Here is a 17362-nt window from a genome sequence, read left to right as displayed (position 1 = left end):
TTTCCTAAAGAAAGCTCCCATCGATGGCAATAGTGAGTCCATTACATCACTTTAGTGCTCTCTGGAAAAGACCTCTGTTGTATTATGATGACTGACATCAGGTCAGTATATAGTACATACAGTACAGAAAGGCCAATACCAAGGGTCTACCCATGACACCTTTGATGATAATCACGGGTCTGTTTTATGATTGTGCTGCACACAGTTACTACGGTGTCGTAAATAAGTGATTCCACACATGCTCTGTGGCACTCAGGTCTCTGTGTGTTTATGGAAATAATATTCAACATATTCATTTTCATACAAACTGCATCAGTAGTGAATACTCAAAGTAATGTAGTGCACACATCTTTTCAAAGGGCCAACAAACAACCATCAATGATTCCTTGTTTACAGTAGATAGACCTCCTCCTTGCTAGTTTGTATCTTTATTCATGGAATGTATTTGTTGTCTCAGTGTAGTCATTTATTGTATTTTATATAAATAAATGCACAAGCTTCTGCTCTGTAATAACCCTTCAGTGATCTGGGTAAAAGCTTGTCTATAGCTTTTGTATTTGCTTTTATAATCACTCACTTGCTGGAGAACAGGAAGTGATTTGTTTCACTTTTTCAATGACTAAAATGCAACAGAGCTCTTGAGTAACGATCTTGAGCAGTGGTGAACAGACTATGAAGAGAGCAGCACTTAAAGAGCCACCTGAGCTGAAGGATATTCACTTGTTCCAGCTCAGAGCCGCTCTTTAATCAGACTTATTATTATGACAGCCGCTACTGAGAAAAGCATTTACATAGGAGAACAAAGATCTAAATTAAACACAACTAATAGTTTATACCCTCACTAGTGGCCCCTAAAGGCTGTAATGTTCATTAAACCTCGTAATACAAAAATGTTGTGCGGTGGAACAGACTAACAGAAGTTCCTCTGAACTTCTCACATGCTTTCATTTCAGTAGACATTTTTCAAAAACTGAAAACAGATTTGTGTATCAGAACTTTGTTTTTTCTTCTTTCCTCTCCCATTAATCATCTCACGACCCCTAAGATTTATCTGATGATCCTTTGGTGGGGCCCGACCCCTAGGTTGGAAGGGGTGGTTCAGTCTAAACTAGCTAACTGTATATAAAGTAGTTGAAACTAGCTCCACCTCCAGCAGCTACAACAGTAACATGCTGCTCGAACACTGATGCTTCAGTTTTAATAATCTAATGATGTCATATATAATAATATATCAGTCAGAGGGACCAAACCACTACTTTTACTGCAATACTTGTACTTTTGATAATGTACTTTTACTGTAGTAGGATTTTTCATGCAGGACTTTTACTTGTAATGGAGTATTTTTACATCGCTGTGTTGGTACTGAGTATTTCTTCCACCACTAATGGAATGTCCAAATGGGAAGGGTTCATCCTCTGGGGAGCATGGCACTGCACTGAGGAATATTTTTATATTAACAATGAATCAAATGACTACATGTATGTAAAAGGAGCTGCTTGTAACAATGAAGTTGCAGAGAATTATCATCCAACGCTGCAGTTTTCCTCAGCTCTGTGGAGTGTTTTAGCATCTTTCAGCTCATTGTTTTGGTTCACAGCCTGCAACTTTACAGTTTTGGTTCTCTCTCATGCATGACCAGCATAGCTGATCATTTAGCAGCTAAATATCCAGGAAGTTGGTGGAGAAAATGAGTGGAGACCAAAACAGAGCTAAATGGAGGGTGAATACTGGACTTGCATTAAGCAGATGGTGAAAAACATGACTACAACAAATGAATGCAATTGTTGTTGTGTCTGTTGGATGTGTAATTAAGCAACTGTTTTCTAACACATTTTCCATAACAACTTTGTGGCCAAAAACAATATTGAATGTAGGTCTAACGTTTTATGAAATATTGTAATTTCTTAATCATCTAATTATCTAGTCCTCTGTGCTTCATGGAATAGAAACATTTGTTGTCTCGACATAATGAGATGATTGGGTCTGTTTTGTGTAATTTAGGTTCTCTTTAAAGATAAATATGAGCACAAAATATAATTTTCTCTTTTAAGAAAATAAGATAATTAAGATCAATCAGTTGTAAACATATGACAACTGTATTTTATCTGAAAACAGCAAGATAACTGAGTCGTGATCTTGGGATGTGGGCTGAAAATGTATTTTATAATTAGGACTAAATCAGGCCTGACAATTTAGCAGCAAAGGGCAATTTCAGTGCATATAAAATCGGGCTTAAGAGTTCATTTGAATAATTGATCATTATATGTGGTCATTACTGCAAGGTACTGATTATGTTTTAGAAATTAGGAACCATTCCCTGTAGGCTCACAAGACGTATTTGTTCCCAAACTGACTGCTCTACATCAAAGTGAAGACAAGGATCACTTACCTCTTGTGGATAGTTTTGGGTGCATTCCTCTGATTTTGAGATACCCTTACTGTGAACCGATTTCTTTGCAAATACTTCCTATCAAGGAAACAGTCACTATGAAAACAGTAGACAGTGAGTTTAGTGGATTACCCAGAGTAACAAGGACATTATTAGCTGATTTCACAAAACAAATTAACCTAAAATGATCTAGACACCACTAGAAGTAAGTGAGAAAGTATGTGTTTTTTCTTATTTGGGCAAATCAACCATTTAAGTTAACATGTCCATAGACAAGCACCATTGTCCTGTGTCTACTTGGGCTTGGGAGAAGAAGGCCAGATGTATTATGGTGCAGTTGCCTTAGTGGTCACTGAAGTCCAAATTCCAGAGTAACCTTTTGAGATTTAAACTCTTCAAAATGCAAAAACTGCCTGTTCCAGCTGCTACATCAAGCTTTCTGCTGCTGTGAAAAATATTATCGACTTGAAAACTGCTGGGTTGTCTCAGCCTTGAGCTTATTATGGCTCAGAGATTTGTGTGCGCGTGCGTGTGTGTGTGTGTGTGTGTGTGTAGGCAGCTGTGTGCATGTGGAAGCCCAGAGGAGAGGAGAACCTCATTTCCCGGTGGCTTGGTGAGAAAAGAGCTTCTATTGGTGAATGATGCATACACCACCACATCCTCATGCGCCCTCTGAGAAGTGACCTCTGACCTCTGCAGCTATGACTACTTCCTGTTGAGAGAGTGCTGAAGATGTGTGTGTGGTGGGGATGAGGCTGGGGGTTCTTCAAACAACAACAAAAAAAACATCCATATACACGTATACATACACATATAAGCCAGCCCCTCGTAATACTTCCTATCACACACACACACACAAGCAGGAACATACACCGCTGTACTGTGGGTTAGTGGCTGTTAAAGGGAAAAGCTTTTAATTTCAGCGCCTGCTATGTGTAAATATTAGTTTTGTGATTCATTGTTGATCTACAAGCATGAAGGTAATTCACCTGCACTCAGCCTGAGTTTACGATTCCTTTATTGACCGCGGCTTGTCTGATCCTCAGCATATAATGTACTGTCATTGTCCCTCTATCAGTATGTACACATCACTTATTGGTTATCAGCTGCTTGTTAAAGCTGTCATAAACTCTCATGTAGTACTTGCTATCGTCAGACTCCCATATCCATTTCTGTCCATATGCTTTGAGTGGTCATTTCATCGGGTACACCTGCATAGTACTGGAGCAGGACATAGCCATGCATATTACATGGCTTGTTTGAATGATTTATGTTAACAAACTGGCCACTGGCCAAATTATCTGCTATAATGTGAGAAGAATATTTGAATTGATGGCTGATATTGATGAGGTCTGAGGGAAAAAATGAACTGTGGGGCTCTATTGATTCTCTCTGTGCCTTGTGTATGTATCCCGTTGCTTTTAATAGATTATTAATCAATATTTTGGCCACTTGGAGGCAGTAGAAGAACCTGTAAACACAACATTAACATATTATCCACTAATTACACACCAGCAAACACGGAGCAACACTAGCATTCACTTGAAGTCATATTTCTGTCCACTTGATGAATTTAAGTCCAACATTCACTCTCTTTTAGCTCTGTTTTGGTCTGCACCAACTCCTGAGGAAAATATGTTGAAAATATTTACTATGTTCACCAGCTAGTTGCTAACTGTGTCTGCTATTTGGTGCTGGTCAGATATGCAGGTTGAGTTTCACTTTTTCACTGAAAACAGCTGTCTGCTGCTCTGTAAATGAGTTTGCAGGTCATGAAACCAAATCAATGAGCTGGAAGATCCTAAAACATAGCTGAGGGGAGCTGCAGACTTCTCATATTACACATACCCATTAGATCTATTGTTAATATTAAAATATTTTTAGTGCACACTGTATCATAGAAGCACATCCACAGAGCACATCCGGTATCCAGAGCACATAGAAGACTACACAAAGCAGTTTCATTATATTTTGTCCAGTGCCCCAGAAACCCACCAGTGCTCCTGTACTGGAACAGTAACCAGTCCCAGGTTTGCTTTGTATCACTTAATATGTGGTAATCTTGTTAAATACAAATGTATGGAATATATACTAAGCATAAAATCAAATGAAATGATAAAAGTGTTAAGACTAGATTTTGACACAGGGCCTCATGATGAGGTAGAAAATGCAGGAGCCACCTTATAGGCCTCATTGTTTTAATCCATAATGTCCTTTAGTTGTACATATTATCAGACAAATTAGCAAGTAATCAGATTACCACACACTAATTGCCACACAGTGAGCATTTAGTGTGATTTAGGGACTGGGGCTCTGGGAAGTATTCTCCATATTGCTTTAATTTAACTACTTAATTTAACTCTCTATATACAGTATATATCTAAAAAAAAAAAAAAAAAAAAAAGAGCATATTGCCGTTAAATTCTGTACAGACATTCATGGTTTCCTGAGGATAATCCTAAGAACTTGGTGATCTCTTAACTTTTTATTTAACTGCACCAGCAGGTTGACATTTTTGGTGATATAGCTCAAAAACTACTAACTAGATCACCACAAATTTAGATACAGACATTCATGTCGCCCTCAGGATGAAAGTATAATCACTCAGGTGATCTTTTGACCTTTCATCTTACGTCATCATCAAGTCAAGATATTAATGTTCTCAATTTGGTTAATGGCCAAATAAATAATGACATTCCCATCAGCCTCAGCTGTACTTAACGTCTAGTGCGAATCTGCATGTCAGCAGTTGTTAACATGCCAACACTCTTAACTAAGATAGTGAACATGGTAAACGCTACCATGTTCATATTGTCATTGTGAGCGTGTTAGCATGCTATTTTTGCATTTACTTTACCACAATTTCTAAGGATCAAAAAACGTTTTTATCCATTACGTTACAATTTGGGTTTTTTTACACTGAGCATTCGAGTCTCACAGACCTGCTGTAGTGGCTGTTGACCTTAGTCCTGATTTATTTTGTTTACACACAAAATTCTACAGTAGGCTATATGTAGCACATATTTCATTTGTATTTTTGTGTGTTTATGCAAGCCCACAGTTGTTTATATTCTATTTTTATGTGTTCTATTTTTTACATTTGGTGTCCTTCTTTTTTCTTTTTGGTACTGCAATGACATAATTTTCCCAAGGCACAATAAATTTCCATGTCATGTAATCATAACACACATCTATCTGTCAGAGTTTATACAGTGTGATAAACAACTAGCCTTTTGTACTGGATGTCAACTTAAAGAGGGTCAGTGAAGCAACTGAGAATCTGTGTGTGTTTGTGTGTGTATAACCGCTGTGTGCCTCACTGTTTTGTCAGATGGCCTCCAGAAGTAATATACTAAATACTACAACCTCAGCCAGTGCGCGCGCACACACACACACACACAGTATAGGGTTAGTCGGCCTACAAATAGCCTGGAGTTTAGTTCATCAAGTGGTAGTGACTACACACATCTGTAGTCAGATGACTGAAGACTGGACAAGGTCAGACAGAGGACTTTTCTTAGAATTACACTCAGATCAGAAAGTGGATCTGGAAATAAATAGTCAACAGTCCTCTGCTATATGGTGCAGTAACAAATATGCAGATAATGAAATTGACCAATAATGTTCATTTGAGGATTTATTTTTATTTTGATCATACAAAACATGTAACATAGTACATAGCGGATATATAATGAAAACATACATATGGAAATGAAGAGGCTCAAGTCAGGTCCTTCAGTGTTTTAACATAAATAACAACTACAAGTTCAACTGAAAACCAAACTCCAACACACTGCTTGATAGTAGTATGTTATCAAGATAGCTGTGCATATTTCATGTCTTTTTCCTCAGGAATTTTCTGTCTGGGGTTATCATGGGATCACCAGTCATCAGGTCTCATCCCCTGGGGACCCTGAATGTTGTACAAAATGTCATGGCAATCCATTCAATAGCTGTTGAGATATTTCAGTCCTGATCAAAGTGACGGACTGACATTTCCATCTATAGAGCCTTGATGTTATTGTGGCTAAAAACATGACCAACAGGGAACCACCTAAACCTGCTCAGCAAAAAGTGTTTGTCTACAGAGGACTATAAAGCGTGTTCAGACAGAACCCTCTTTTCCTCTCTATCGTAGAAGTGAATTACTTCCATTAAAGCAGAAGGTAAATCCCACATTTGTGTAGCTTGTCTATCAGTCACACACCCACACACTCTCCTGTTAGGCTCTTGGAAGCAGTCAAATTTATTTTCTCCTGCGGTTTTCAGACTGTCTCATCATCTGTGATGGCAGTACTTCTTGGCTGCCTGACAAATGATTCAGTGCACCTAAAGAGTGAGACACTCAGAATTCATTTTCACTCATCAGGAATTTATTTCTCCCTTGGCTTTTCCCAAATCCAGAAAGTCCATTACACTTCTGTAGGTTAAACTGGGCTAACAAAATACTTTTAGTGCAGACTGACTCTAACAGACACACTATAAATGGACTACTACAAACAGCCCATAATGCTACATTGGTATTCTCTCAATTCAAAAAGGATATCTTGCAAACACACAATTGTCTAATCCTCAAATCAAAACAATCCTCACTTTTTCAAACATGATTTCCACAAAAGGTATAGTTTTATCTCTCACCCTCCAGAGGAAACTCATTTCAGCTGCTCATATTCACAATCTCATTCTTTCAGTCACTACCCAAAACTTGTGACTATATGTGAAGGTTGGGACGTAGACTGGTAAACTGAGAGCTTTGCCTTCTGGCTCAGCTCTGTCTTCACCACAACAGTCAGGTAAAATGCCCACATTGCTGCTTATGCTGCACTGACCCAGGTGGAGCTCGGAGTAAATCTGCTGTTCCTTCAAATCAAAAGGAGTCAGCTGAGGTGGTTTGGGCACCTGATTAAGATGCCTCCTGGACGCCTCCCTCTGGAGGTGTTCCAGGCACGTCCAACTGGTAGGACACCCCGGGGCAGACCCAGAACACACTGGAGGGACTACATATCTCTTCTGGCCTGGGAAAGCCTTGGGATCCTACAGGAGGAGCTTGAGGGTGTTGCTGGGATGAAGGATGTCTGGGTTTCCTCAATGAATGAATGAATAAATGAATGAATGCATGGATGGATGGATGGATGAAATAGTCTTATATTTGGGCCAATACAGTGCAAAATTTACATCAAGAGTCAACAAGGTTCTGAAAGTGAGTGCAGACTGACCATACACCACCAATTAAGTGGCAGTCACAAAACTGAGTCCATGTGAAAACAGATTTACTTCATCCCCACAAGTGCATCCACTGGTCCACTGGTGTGGCGTAAATCCTGGTGTGTCCAGGCCTTTATGGATGTGATTAATGTTAGTATTAACTGTAAACCAGGCCTTATATGTCAAACGGCCTTCTAAGAATTCTGTACTGTAAGGTCTGCTGAACGTAGGGTAGAGTAAATCACTAAGCATTGGCCAGTAAGCACCGTTATGCGTGCAATAAATTATTATCCTCTCAACTGAATCATTCAGCTCTTCTATAACTATGTGGCTTATTGGTTTGTTATTGTCTAAGTACAGCATGCTTTACCATGCAAAATGCAAAACAATGTGTAATAAAGTATGAAGTGAAATTTGTGTGTTACTGCATACCAACATATTGCATTCTTTTATATTCCGCAGTGGTTTAATACAACAGGAGCTTTCATTTAATGCTGTTGGGGATTGCAAAACAAAAATAGGATGCATATCACTCTGCAGAGACTACTCGCTATGTACATTCAATATTTGATGACATAGAGTACAACATGTTTCAGCTGTAGAAGCACATGAATAAGTATGTCGTTCCCTGTTCAATAAGATGTTGTGTACAAAGGGCACTACGCTATCTGCACTGGTCTTCTCCACTGGGACAGTAAATGATGTTACATTGCAAGTGTGAAAGTGTATGGTGCCCAGGAGTGCATTAGTCCAGTGAACCATGAAGTAAATATACTGCAGAGAATGAAGTATGATACAACCATCAACAACGTCATCCACTTCCTCCTCCCTACCTTGTGCTTTCACTCTGCCTGTCAGTCTCTCTCCATCTTTGTTTGTGTTTTCAGTTGGGTTTTTTTATGTTGGGTTTTTTTTTTCCTTTCACCACCATAAGTACATACTTATGGTTTGCCCAATATGCTTTGGAGAAAGCATAGAAGACAAAGGTACGCCTCTGCAGTTTTATTAAATATTATGGTGCCTTGTGTCACCATTGCCTTTTTTAAAATCTAACGAAGACCACAATCTTTTCCTAACTTTAACCAAGTGCTTTGGTTTGCCTAAACATAACCATAAAATTGTTAATCATGTTTTAGTTGTCATGGATGACATTACATTTTCTTACAAAAGGCATTTTCTGTTGCAAATTAGTAGTATGTAAATGCACACAGGGTTGTAATGTTGACAGAGCGCTCTATTGGCAGTTAGTACATAAGAAATGAATGGACTTCATAGTGATGTACTAAGAGAAATGAAATGTAAATGAAACCAAGTGCAACTTTGAAAAGATTACTGCCAATTTACAATAACAGTGATCTAATGTCTTAGAATTACTTTATTGAAGCAAAGACCCCTCAGGTTGTGTCAGTACTGGTTTTGAGTCAGAGCAAGTAATTCCTTCAGTATATGAAACAGTTCTGAACTGTTTGATGCATCTGTTTTAGGCTCACTGGAAAGCCAGTGTCATGAAAACAAAGATACAATTTAAGGAAAAAATGTCTATGGTGTCAGATGACTAAAACTAAATATGTTTTACGGTGTGTTTTAGGGCTTCCCTCATTAGCAGAAATGGCCCAAACTGCCAAAAATGTTGAGTTATTGGGAAAAACATATTGAAGGAAAACAGAGCAGGAGTGCACTGGGAGCATGGTGCTTCCTGCCTCACATTGTGTGTGTGTGTATGTCTGTGTGTGTGTGTGTGTGTGTGTGTGTGTGTGTGTGTGTGTGTGTGTGTGTGTGTGTGTGTGTGTGTGTGTGAGTGTGTGCGTACATGTGTGTTTGTGTGTCATACGTGTGTGTGTGTTTGGTAAGTTATGCTTGCAAGATGGAGGATTGCTGTCACAGACTTTTTGAAAGTGGCTGCTGCATGTGACAGCTGCTTTCCTGCAAACATTTTTGTCAACGCTATGCTTCTCTTTAAGAAGTAAGAAGTGTTTCTATAATTACAGTAATCTATAACTCTGTTTCTCCCTGTCTTGCCTCTAGCCAATGAAAAATCTTTATGCTGAAGACGGCTCGCCTCTGTGTCATCGGTTGGGCCCATACTTTTCTGATGGCCGGCGGCGGGTGGACTACGTGCTGGCGTACCACATCCAGAAACCCAACAGTATCCGGCGCCAGTCATCCAGGTTTAGTGACAGCAACTTCATCCGAAGGCTTAGACGCAGTCTGAGCATGAGAAGCAGCCGTGCGCCGCTGCAGCCCAAAGAAGACCCAGAGATTGCCGCCCAGGAGCAACGGACTGACTATCACGAGGATGACAAGCGCTTCAGGCGGGAAGAGTTTGAGGAAAACCTACTGGAGACAGGGCTGGAGCTGGAAAAGGATGAAGAGGTGAGAAAGGAGGGTATTTTGTCAATTGACCTTTCACTTCCCTTACTGTTGCTCCGCTGTCACGAATTTCTTTATACATTGAGTGAGTGATAGTGGAGGACTTGAGAGTGAAAGGATTGGACCTCCTGGGAATTTGAATGTGTGTGTGGCATAGATTTGCCTTCCATTTCCATTTCTTTTTCTCCTCCATCTCATGACACTTTTGAGTTCGAACCTATTATCTTTCAGCTTCAGCTGTTGAACAGATCAATATGTCGCCCTCTTAATGTCAATGTAATGAGTTTTTCTGATTATCTTGCACTACACCAGATGAGGGGCCACTTGATACAAAATAACTACAAAAGAGTTTCAACCACTGACCAAGCGTTAAATTCACTATATTGTCATTGTCAAGTGAGTTTGACCTGTAGGGTCTGGAACAACATGTTTGTCTATTTGACTTACTGATAGATGAGGGTCAAGCAGTTTGAAAGGAGGTGAGAATAGTTCATTATGTTGTACATATGGGCACAGCTTGAAGATAGGGCTCAGCATGTGATGCTGCACACAGTTAGTAACAGAAGGTGCCTTGGATGTGTGTGTGTGTGTGTGAAGGGGCAGCATTTAATGACATATCAAATAGGTTAGAACAAAGAAGAATTAATGTGGAGTAAAAAGAAACAATTATTCAAGCAGTAAAATGAGTATGATTAAAGAAAAATGTAGAAAACTGAATTGATTATGACATCAGTGGGGACAAAAAAACACACTGACATCCTCATATGAAGAAAGAATGCTTTAAAATGAAAGTAATTAAAAGAAATGTGAATTTAAAGCAAATACACATAATGTGCAAATTAGAGGAAACAGACCAGAGGAAAACCACCCCAAACCTGATACCTAAATACATTTTCCAAAAAAAAAGTGAACCATCTGATAAAAACACACCTGGGGATAATTAAACGAAATCCAGATCCAAAAATGAGAGAGAAAGAGAGAAGACCGACCCTGGCATTAGACCCAGCCTGACTCAGGCACCAGGTCTGGTTAAATACTATGAATAAAGTGGATCAGAGCAAAATGCTCCAAGAATGGAAAACATAATCTTTGTACTGGTGATGCCAGTGCATGTCTAATATGTTGGATATGTAAGCAATATGTAAGCAAAATCCATGATAGCTTCTTGCATAGACAGGCAATAAAATGCACAATTTAGACAATTTAGTGGATCTGTTTAATAACCTCTAGTGTGGATGTTATGTTTAATTTTCAATGATATGATAAAATAAATATCAAATATATTTAGATTGTTTTCAAAAGAACTAAACTAAGTTGGTTATCTGTTGCTTTACAGTCAGCTAATTGTTTTCAGTTTTTTTTTAGTTAATCCACAGTTTTGAACTGACTTCAGGGCATTGCTTTGACATTACTCTGTTTATTATTCCATTTTATCTCATCTAAACATGTATATCTACTAGATAATATTCCACGTAGCTTTTGTGTCATCATTGTGTGTTTGCTACATGAGCCCACAGACACATAGAGATTTGTTTTCTCTAATGGAGAAACTGAGCTTTTTGTGATTTGTGATATTTTCTTTGTCACTGTTCTGTAGAGTTGTGAGTGAGAATGTGTTGCATCCTCCACCAGTGGTGGAAAGTAACTAAGTACATTTACTAAAATAATGTACTATACAATTTTGAAGTACTTGTACTTTATTTGAGTATTTCCATTTGATGCTACCTTATACTTCCACTCCACTACATTTCAGAGAGAAATACTGCACTTTCTACTCCACTACATTTATTTGACAGCTTTAGTTACTTTTCAGGTGAAGATTTGACACAATGGATAATATAATGACATCTTACAAAAAACAGTGTGTAGTTGGGGTTGCATTTCAGATGTTAACAGATCCACCAAATGGTGATTTTTCCCTCTATATTCTCACATGGTTTCATTTTAATAAATGTTCAAAGTATCATCTTCATCAGTCAGATGGCTGAAATGAGTACATATACTACTTTAAATACATTTTGCCGCTAATATTTATGTGCTTTTACTTAAGTAGGATTTTTCTATGCAGGATCTTGGGATCTTGACTTGTATGGAGTATTTTTACATTGTTGTATTGGTACTCAAGTACTTAGTAAGGATCTGAATACTTATTCAACCACTGCTCTCCACACAGTGAATCATCCGTTAAAAACTGCATGAGCAAGACTGTGACATAAGGCAATTTGATCCTTTGGAAATCTTCATATGCTCTGAAAAGGGCTTTTAGCAACCCGCAGTGTAATAAATGAAACTCTAAATGTCATACAGCGTCACTCTAAATGGCTTTAAAATGTGTGGGCAAACTTTGGAGACAGTATCCTATGGAGGTGTATGGTGGCTTGAGTGTACCAAAATTATTATTAAAGACTTTTTCAGTGGGTAAGGGGATAATACATAATCTAGCCTTATATACTATATGGAAATAATGGAAACAGTCTCCTTTGCCAACTCCATCATGAAACCTTGAAATGTATTATCACAAAATACCATGGCCACCTACCAAAAGGAAAAAAAGCAAGAAACTGTGTTTACATTTTGCATTTTTATGGAATCAAAATGATATTTAGCTATATAATTGGCTGCTGTCATGGTGATAAAATGCTTGTCTTTAGCATTTGTCAACATCAGTAATCCACTGTATTAGGTCACACTTACCTCAAATGTTATTTAACTCAAGATATAATTGAGAGAATCAATAAGATAATATGATTGTGAATGTGACAAGGAATAACAGTTCAGAACAACTTATCTTGGTAATGACTAATCACAGAAGAAAAAATAATTTATTCTGTCCCTGAACATGTTTTTCTTCTGCAGAAACTCACAGTGTTCAGTGGAAGTTAGACATCTGAGTAAAGTTAATTCCCCTTCTTTTTAATGCTGAAATAAAAATTACAGTTCTTGGTTATGGAATAGTAATTCAATAAAGCATAGGTGAATTTATATAGCTTATAGTGACAGCCTATATGCAATTACTACAACAATAAGCTAACATTACAGTTAGCATTTTAAACGTTTACCATATTCTCATTTTTTCACCATGACTATATTTATTGTTTAAAAAAATGGATAAATGATATGCATATATAATGGTGACTATCAGTTCATAAAGTTGTGATGAGTAGTCATGTAAATGTATTAAATAAATAAATAAATAATGATAAATAAATTACAATTACCCATGAAAAGACTTGTATAATTATGCCACTTTCCAGCCTCCATACATTAAAGTTAAATTGTGAAATTGGGTTGCAGTTTCCTTTTCTTTTTTACAGTATATTAATGACATATTACATTATATAACGCACATCTGCCATAACATTCTGATTTTTCTGTAGTATATTTTCTTATCTTTTTTGTGTTGCTGCTGTAACAACAACTTCATTTTACAACACTTTAATCAGCTGTTGTGTCATGTCTCATACAGATATACATGCTGAAAGTATTTGCTATATAAGTCTGCTAGTTTGGATTGGTTGTTATGTATTTCTGTATCCAGACGGGTCAGCGTGCCGAGCTAAAAGGTGTGAAGTGAGTCTGGCAGTGTATGAGTGGTTTTACATAACAGTAGAGGATGCAGAGACAATCTCATAATAAGGATGTTATTTTGTGCTGGAGTGGATGCAGAGGATTTTCCTGTGACTTTAACAGACAGCAGAGCTTTACATCTGACAAAAAAGTAACACGCTGTTCTGCCAGCTGGATTGTTGTTCCAATATGTCAACCAAAGCACGTCTATATAGGTGGTTTACAGATTTTGGAAAATGTCATGTACTATCTCATGCCTCTGCAGTGGTTTTATAGACTGTAATCCCTGAATTTGCAAATTTTGGTTGTATTTCAGGGTAAAATCCCTGGAATCGGCTTCTTGAAGATCCATGCTCCATGGAATGTCCTGTGTCGGGAGGCTGAGTTCATGAAGCTCAAGATGCCAACAAAGAAGGTACCCCGCCCATCAGCGAATTGTCCATCTCTAAATCAATTTGTCAAATGTCTATGTACTGTACTGTATAATGGTCCAGCTTCTTCTTGCCTTGAGGCTGAGTTAACTGGCTCTCAGAGCTGCAGTGCTGAGTGGTGAAAAGTGAGAAGATGAATGTTTCCTGTTTCCTGTCCTTTGCATTCATGTAGTGTTATAACACCCTAATGATGATCATTTGTGGTGACAGTTTTTACATCCCTTGTGCTGAGAATTTGTTTGAAATCCAATAAGAATGTAAAATGCATGAATAATCACAACACACATTGGTCAAGTGACATGCACAATCCCTCCTTTGGGACTGTGCAGCACAAACCTAACCACAATGCATTTTACAGACAATTGTTAAAAGATTGTCAATTGTGCAAAGATATTGAATATTGGCACAAAACATTTGCTGACTTAGTCCAAAAACATCAATAACATTGTTTGAACCCTCCCCTAGAGTCCCAAGTAATCTCAGAACTGAGCATGTTTCTAGAGACAAATTATTTACTACTGTCTCAGCAGTCAGGATTTCAACCATGTCACGGCACAACAAAAGCTTCACTACTTGTATAAATGATGTTTTTAATTAGCACCGTACTGCTCATTTTATAGACCTATCTAAAGTCTTACATTTTACTGGAAAAGCTATCCTCTTTAGTTTCTAGTGGTTCCAATTCAAGTGCTCTTAAGGTTAGTAAAGGTGTCCCACAAGGGTATAGTCTTTGTCCACCTCTATTGACTGTATACATAAATGATATTGTCTCTGCCACTCCACAATGTAATGTACATTTTTATGCAGATGATACAATTTTATATATTACAGGCTCCTCTCTTAACCTGGCCATTACAATCCTGCAGTCTGCTTTTGATGCATTTCATCTCTTTCTTATCAAACATAAGCTTGTTTTAAATACTGGCAAAACAAAATGTTTTCTATTCTCAAGGTCAAAGGAATCCTGTTCACTGTCCATATTCATACCCCAAATAACAGACTCACTTTAAGACCCATGCGGAACACCTGGCTGGCAAACTGAAAGTCAAAATTGGATTTCCGTAGAGAAACAAATAATGTTTTCATTCTGCTAGTCGGAAAACCAATGGCAAATCTTCCAGTGTTTCTGCTCTTGATTATGGTGATATTGTATATATACATACCTCTCCATTCACCTTAAAGCCTCTTGACACTGTGTATCACAGTGCACTTTGCTTTATCATAGATGATAAATTCCTCACTTAACTTTGTATCTCAAATAAAAAGTGGAATGGTCTTCTGTCACCAACAGAGAGGTGCCCTGTACATCATTCATCTATAAGGCCCCACTGTAAAAATTTGCCAACTCACTCTGTTCTCTGATCACATATAAATATAGTAATTATAATGTCAGAGTCCAGGGCATTTTAACTTTGAGCTTGAAAAGCAGATCTTGATATCAATGAGACTACCTGGATTAACTGCATACTGAGTCCCCTAAATTCCAATTAAACATGGTTCTTTTGCTTCCTCTGCAGGTTTATGATGTGAAACAAGGAAGTAATGTGGTGGAGAAGATACGATTGTTCATTCACAAAGTCACAGCTCCTCTCCACCCAAAAGTGGACGCCAACCGGCCAGAATGCTTCAAATCACTCTCTCATCCTTTCTCCAGAGAGAAGCAGCATCTGTGAGTAAATCTCAACTTTGGAGTGTAATACATCTCGCTTCTGTAGCTTTGCGCCCCTTGAGTCATCAGTAAGGTCATCAGAGTAAACATAACCTGGTTAACAGAAATCCGTTTATTAAAGCATGTACACACAATAATTAGATATGAGCTTACAAATTTAGGATACCTGCACTGTACTAAACAGCAGACAGACAAAGTTAGCAACTAGCCAGAGAACACAGTGGAGCATTTAGCAGCTAAAGAGATTTTTCTCAGGAGTTGTTGGAGACCAAAACAAAGCTGGAAGGAGAGTGAATATTGGACTTAGATTTGACAGGTGGCCAGAAACATGACTCCTAATAAATGCTGATGTTGCTCTGTGTCTGCTGGATGTGTAAACAATAGTATACTATCTGCTAGCAAGTTAATCATAACAACTTTGTGATGGTAGGTCAATGTAGACTTTACAACTTGTTGCACTGCCCCCAATTGGTCATAAAATCTGTTAATACAGCTTACATTAGAAAAATCAGATGTACCTGGATGTGTTGAAACATTTGAGATATCTAAACATATTTTCTTAGCAGATGACGTTGCTCTGTGCAGGCTCAGAGTTGAGAAAATTTAAAAGAGGCAGAAATGATCTCTGCCTCTTCTGTGGTGTTATGGAGTTAAATGTCAGTCAACAGAGACGCCACAAAGATGGCATGTCAAAACTGGCTCAAAATTCAGCACATTCAAACAAGAAAATGCCCCAAAACTACCAAATAATAAGATGTGAATATGGTTATGAAGCAGGGGCATGGGAATTAGGGGGTCCAAGGGCTCATTGGCCCCCTCACTTTACCCTCCTCCCACATTCTTTTTAAGTCACAAATCACTGTATCCACACAAATGCCCCTATATTGCAACACTTATGGTAAAAAGACATTTCAATCATTCACGTCCTAAGACATTAGGTAAAATAAAGCAAGCAAACATAAAACGGGAAGAATATTTTTTAAGTGAAAGGACTTTTTCTTAATAGGACAAGTACGCCCATGGGCAAAACCTATTCAGCATGCTATTTATTTTGGCTTTTGTAGGCTATGAACGACATTTTCACATGTTGATAATTTGCAAAGGTGAAGCAGCAGGAAAGTAATGGGTTTTTTTCCAATTTGTCGTTAAATATTGACTTTGAGCATGGCTGCTTACAGCACAAGGACAACGTTAACATTCGCATTGCCTGCTTGTTGTTACTCAGCCGCAGAATTGTTACTGTCCTGTAAACTCGTAGTTTTGGGTAATTGAACAAAAAAGCTTGAATCTATTCCCACAAACAGCCGTTAGCAGCTTTGTGTTTGGAATTAAACTCCGCCCTGTGGTGCAGGCAAGCTAGAGTTACTCTGCAAACGTTTAATGAGAGTCTCTGGTTTATCGACCACATGCACACACACACACACACACACACTTTTTGGCCCCCACACTTCTGAAATGAATCCAGCACCCCTGATATGAAGATATCTTAAAACAATATAATGGTTAATAATGTCACACTTGTCCTAATGGTTAATAATGTCACACTTATCCTATTCTTATAGTAACAGAGCCACAGTTTTGCAATTTAAAAGTTATTAACTGGAAAAGTTCAAATCTGAAAGAAGAACCTAAATTCTTTAGGATTTGTTTAATCAGAACATCAGCCCTAGTGCAGCTATGCTTCCATATTTCATTTCATTTTACCTCTGAGTTAAAATCAATATGAAACTG

The 17362-nt window shown here is 38.1% G+C and overlaps 1 protein-coding gene across 3 annotated transcripts in view; it reads left to right on the top strand.

Annotated features, from left to right (window-relative positions):
- ano1a (anoctamin 1, calcium activated chloride channel a) overlaps window positions 1–17362 on the top strand; it is a 67347-nt gene that overhangs the window by 14398 nt on the left and 35587 nt on the right. For all 3 annotated transcript variants that reach the window (XM_044354045.1, XM_044353959.1, XM_044353886.1), the window contains exons 3-5: window positions 9620–9967; window positions 13848–13946; window positions 15480–15631. In XM_044354045.1, coding sequence (XP_044209980.1) covers window positions 9620–9967; window positions 13848–13946; window positions 15480–15631 — 599 coding nt within the window. The remainder of the gene's footprint in view (window positions 1–9619; window positions 9968–13847; window positions 13947–15479; window positions 15632–17362) is intronic.

Source organism: Thunnus albacares, chromosome 1 (assembly GCF_914725855.1).
Source record: "Thunnus albacares chromosome 1, fThuAlb1.1, whole genome shotgun sequence".
Lineage (NCBI taxonomy): Eukaryota > Metazoa > Chordata > Actinopteri > Scombriformes > Scombridae > Thunnus > Thunnus albacares.
The sequence above is the reverse complement of the archived record's forward strand: the minus strand, read 5'-3'. Positions and strand labels throughout refer to the sequence as shown.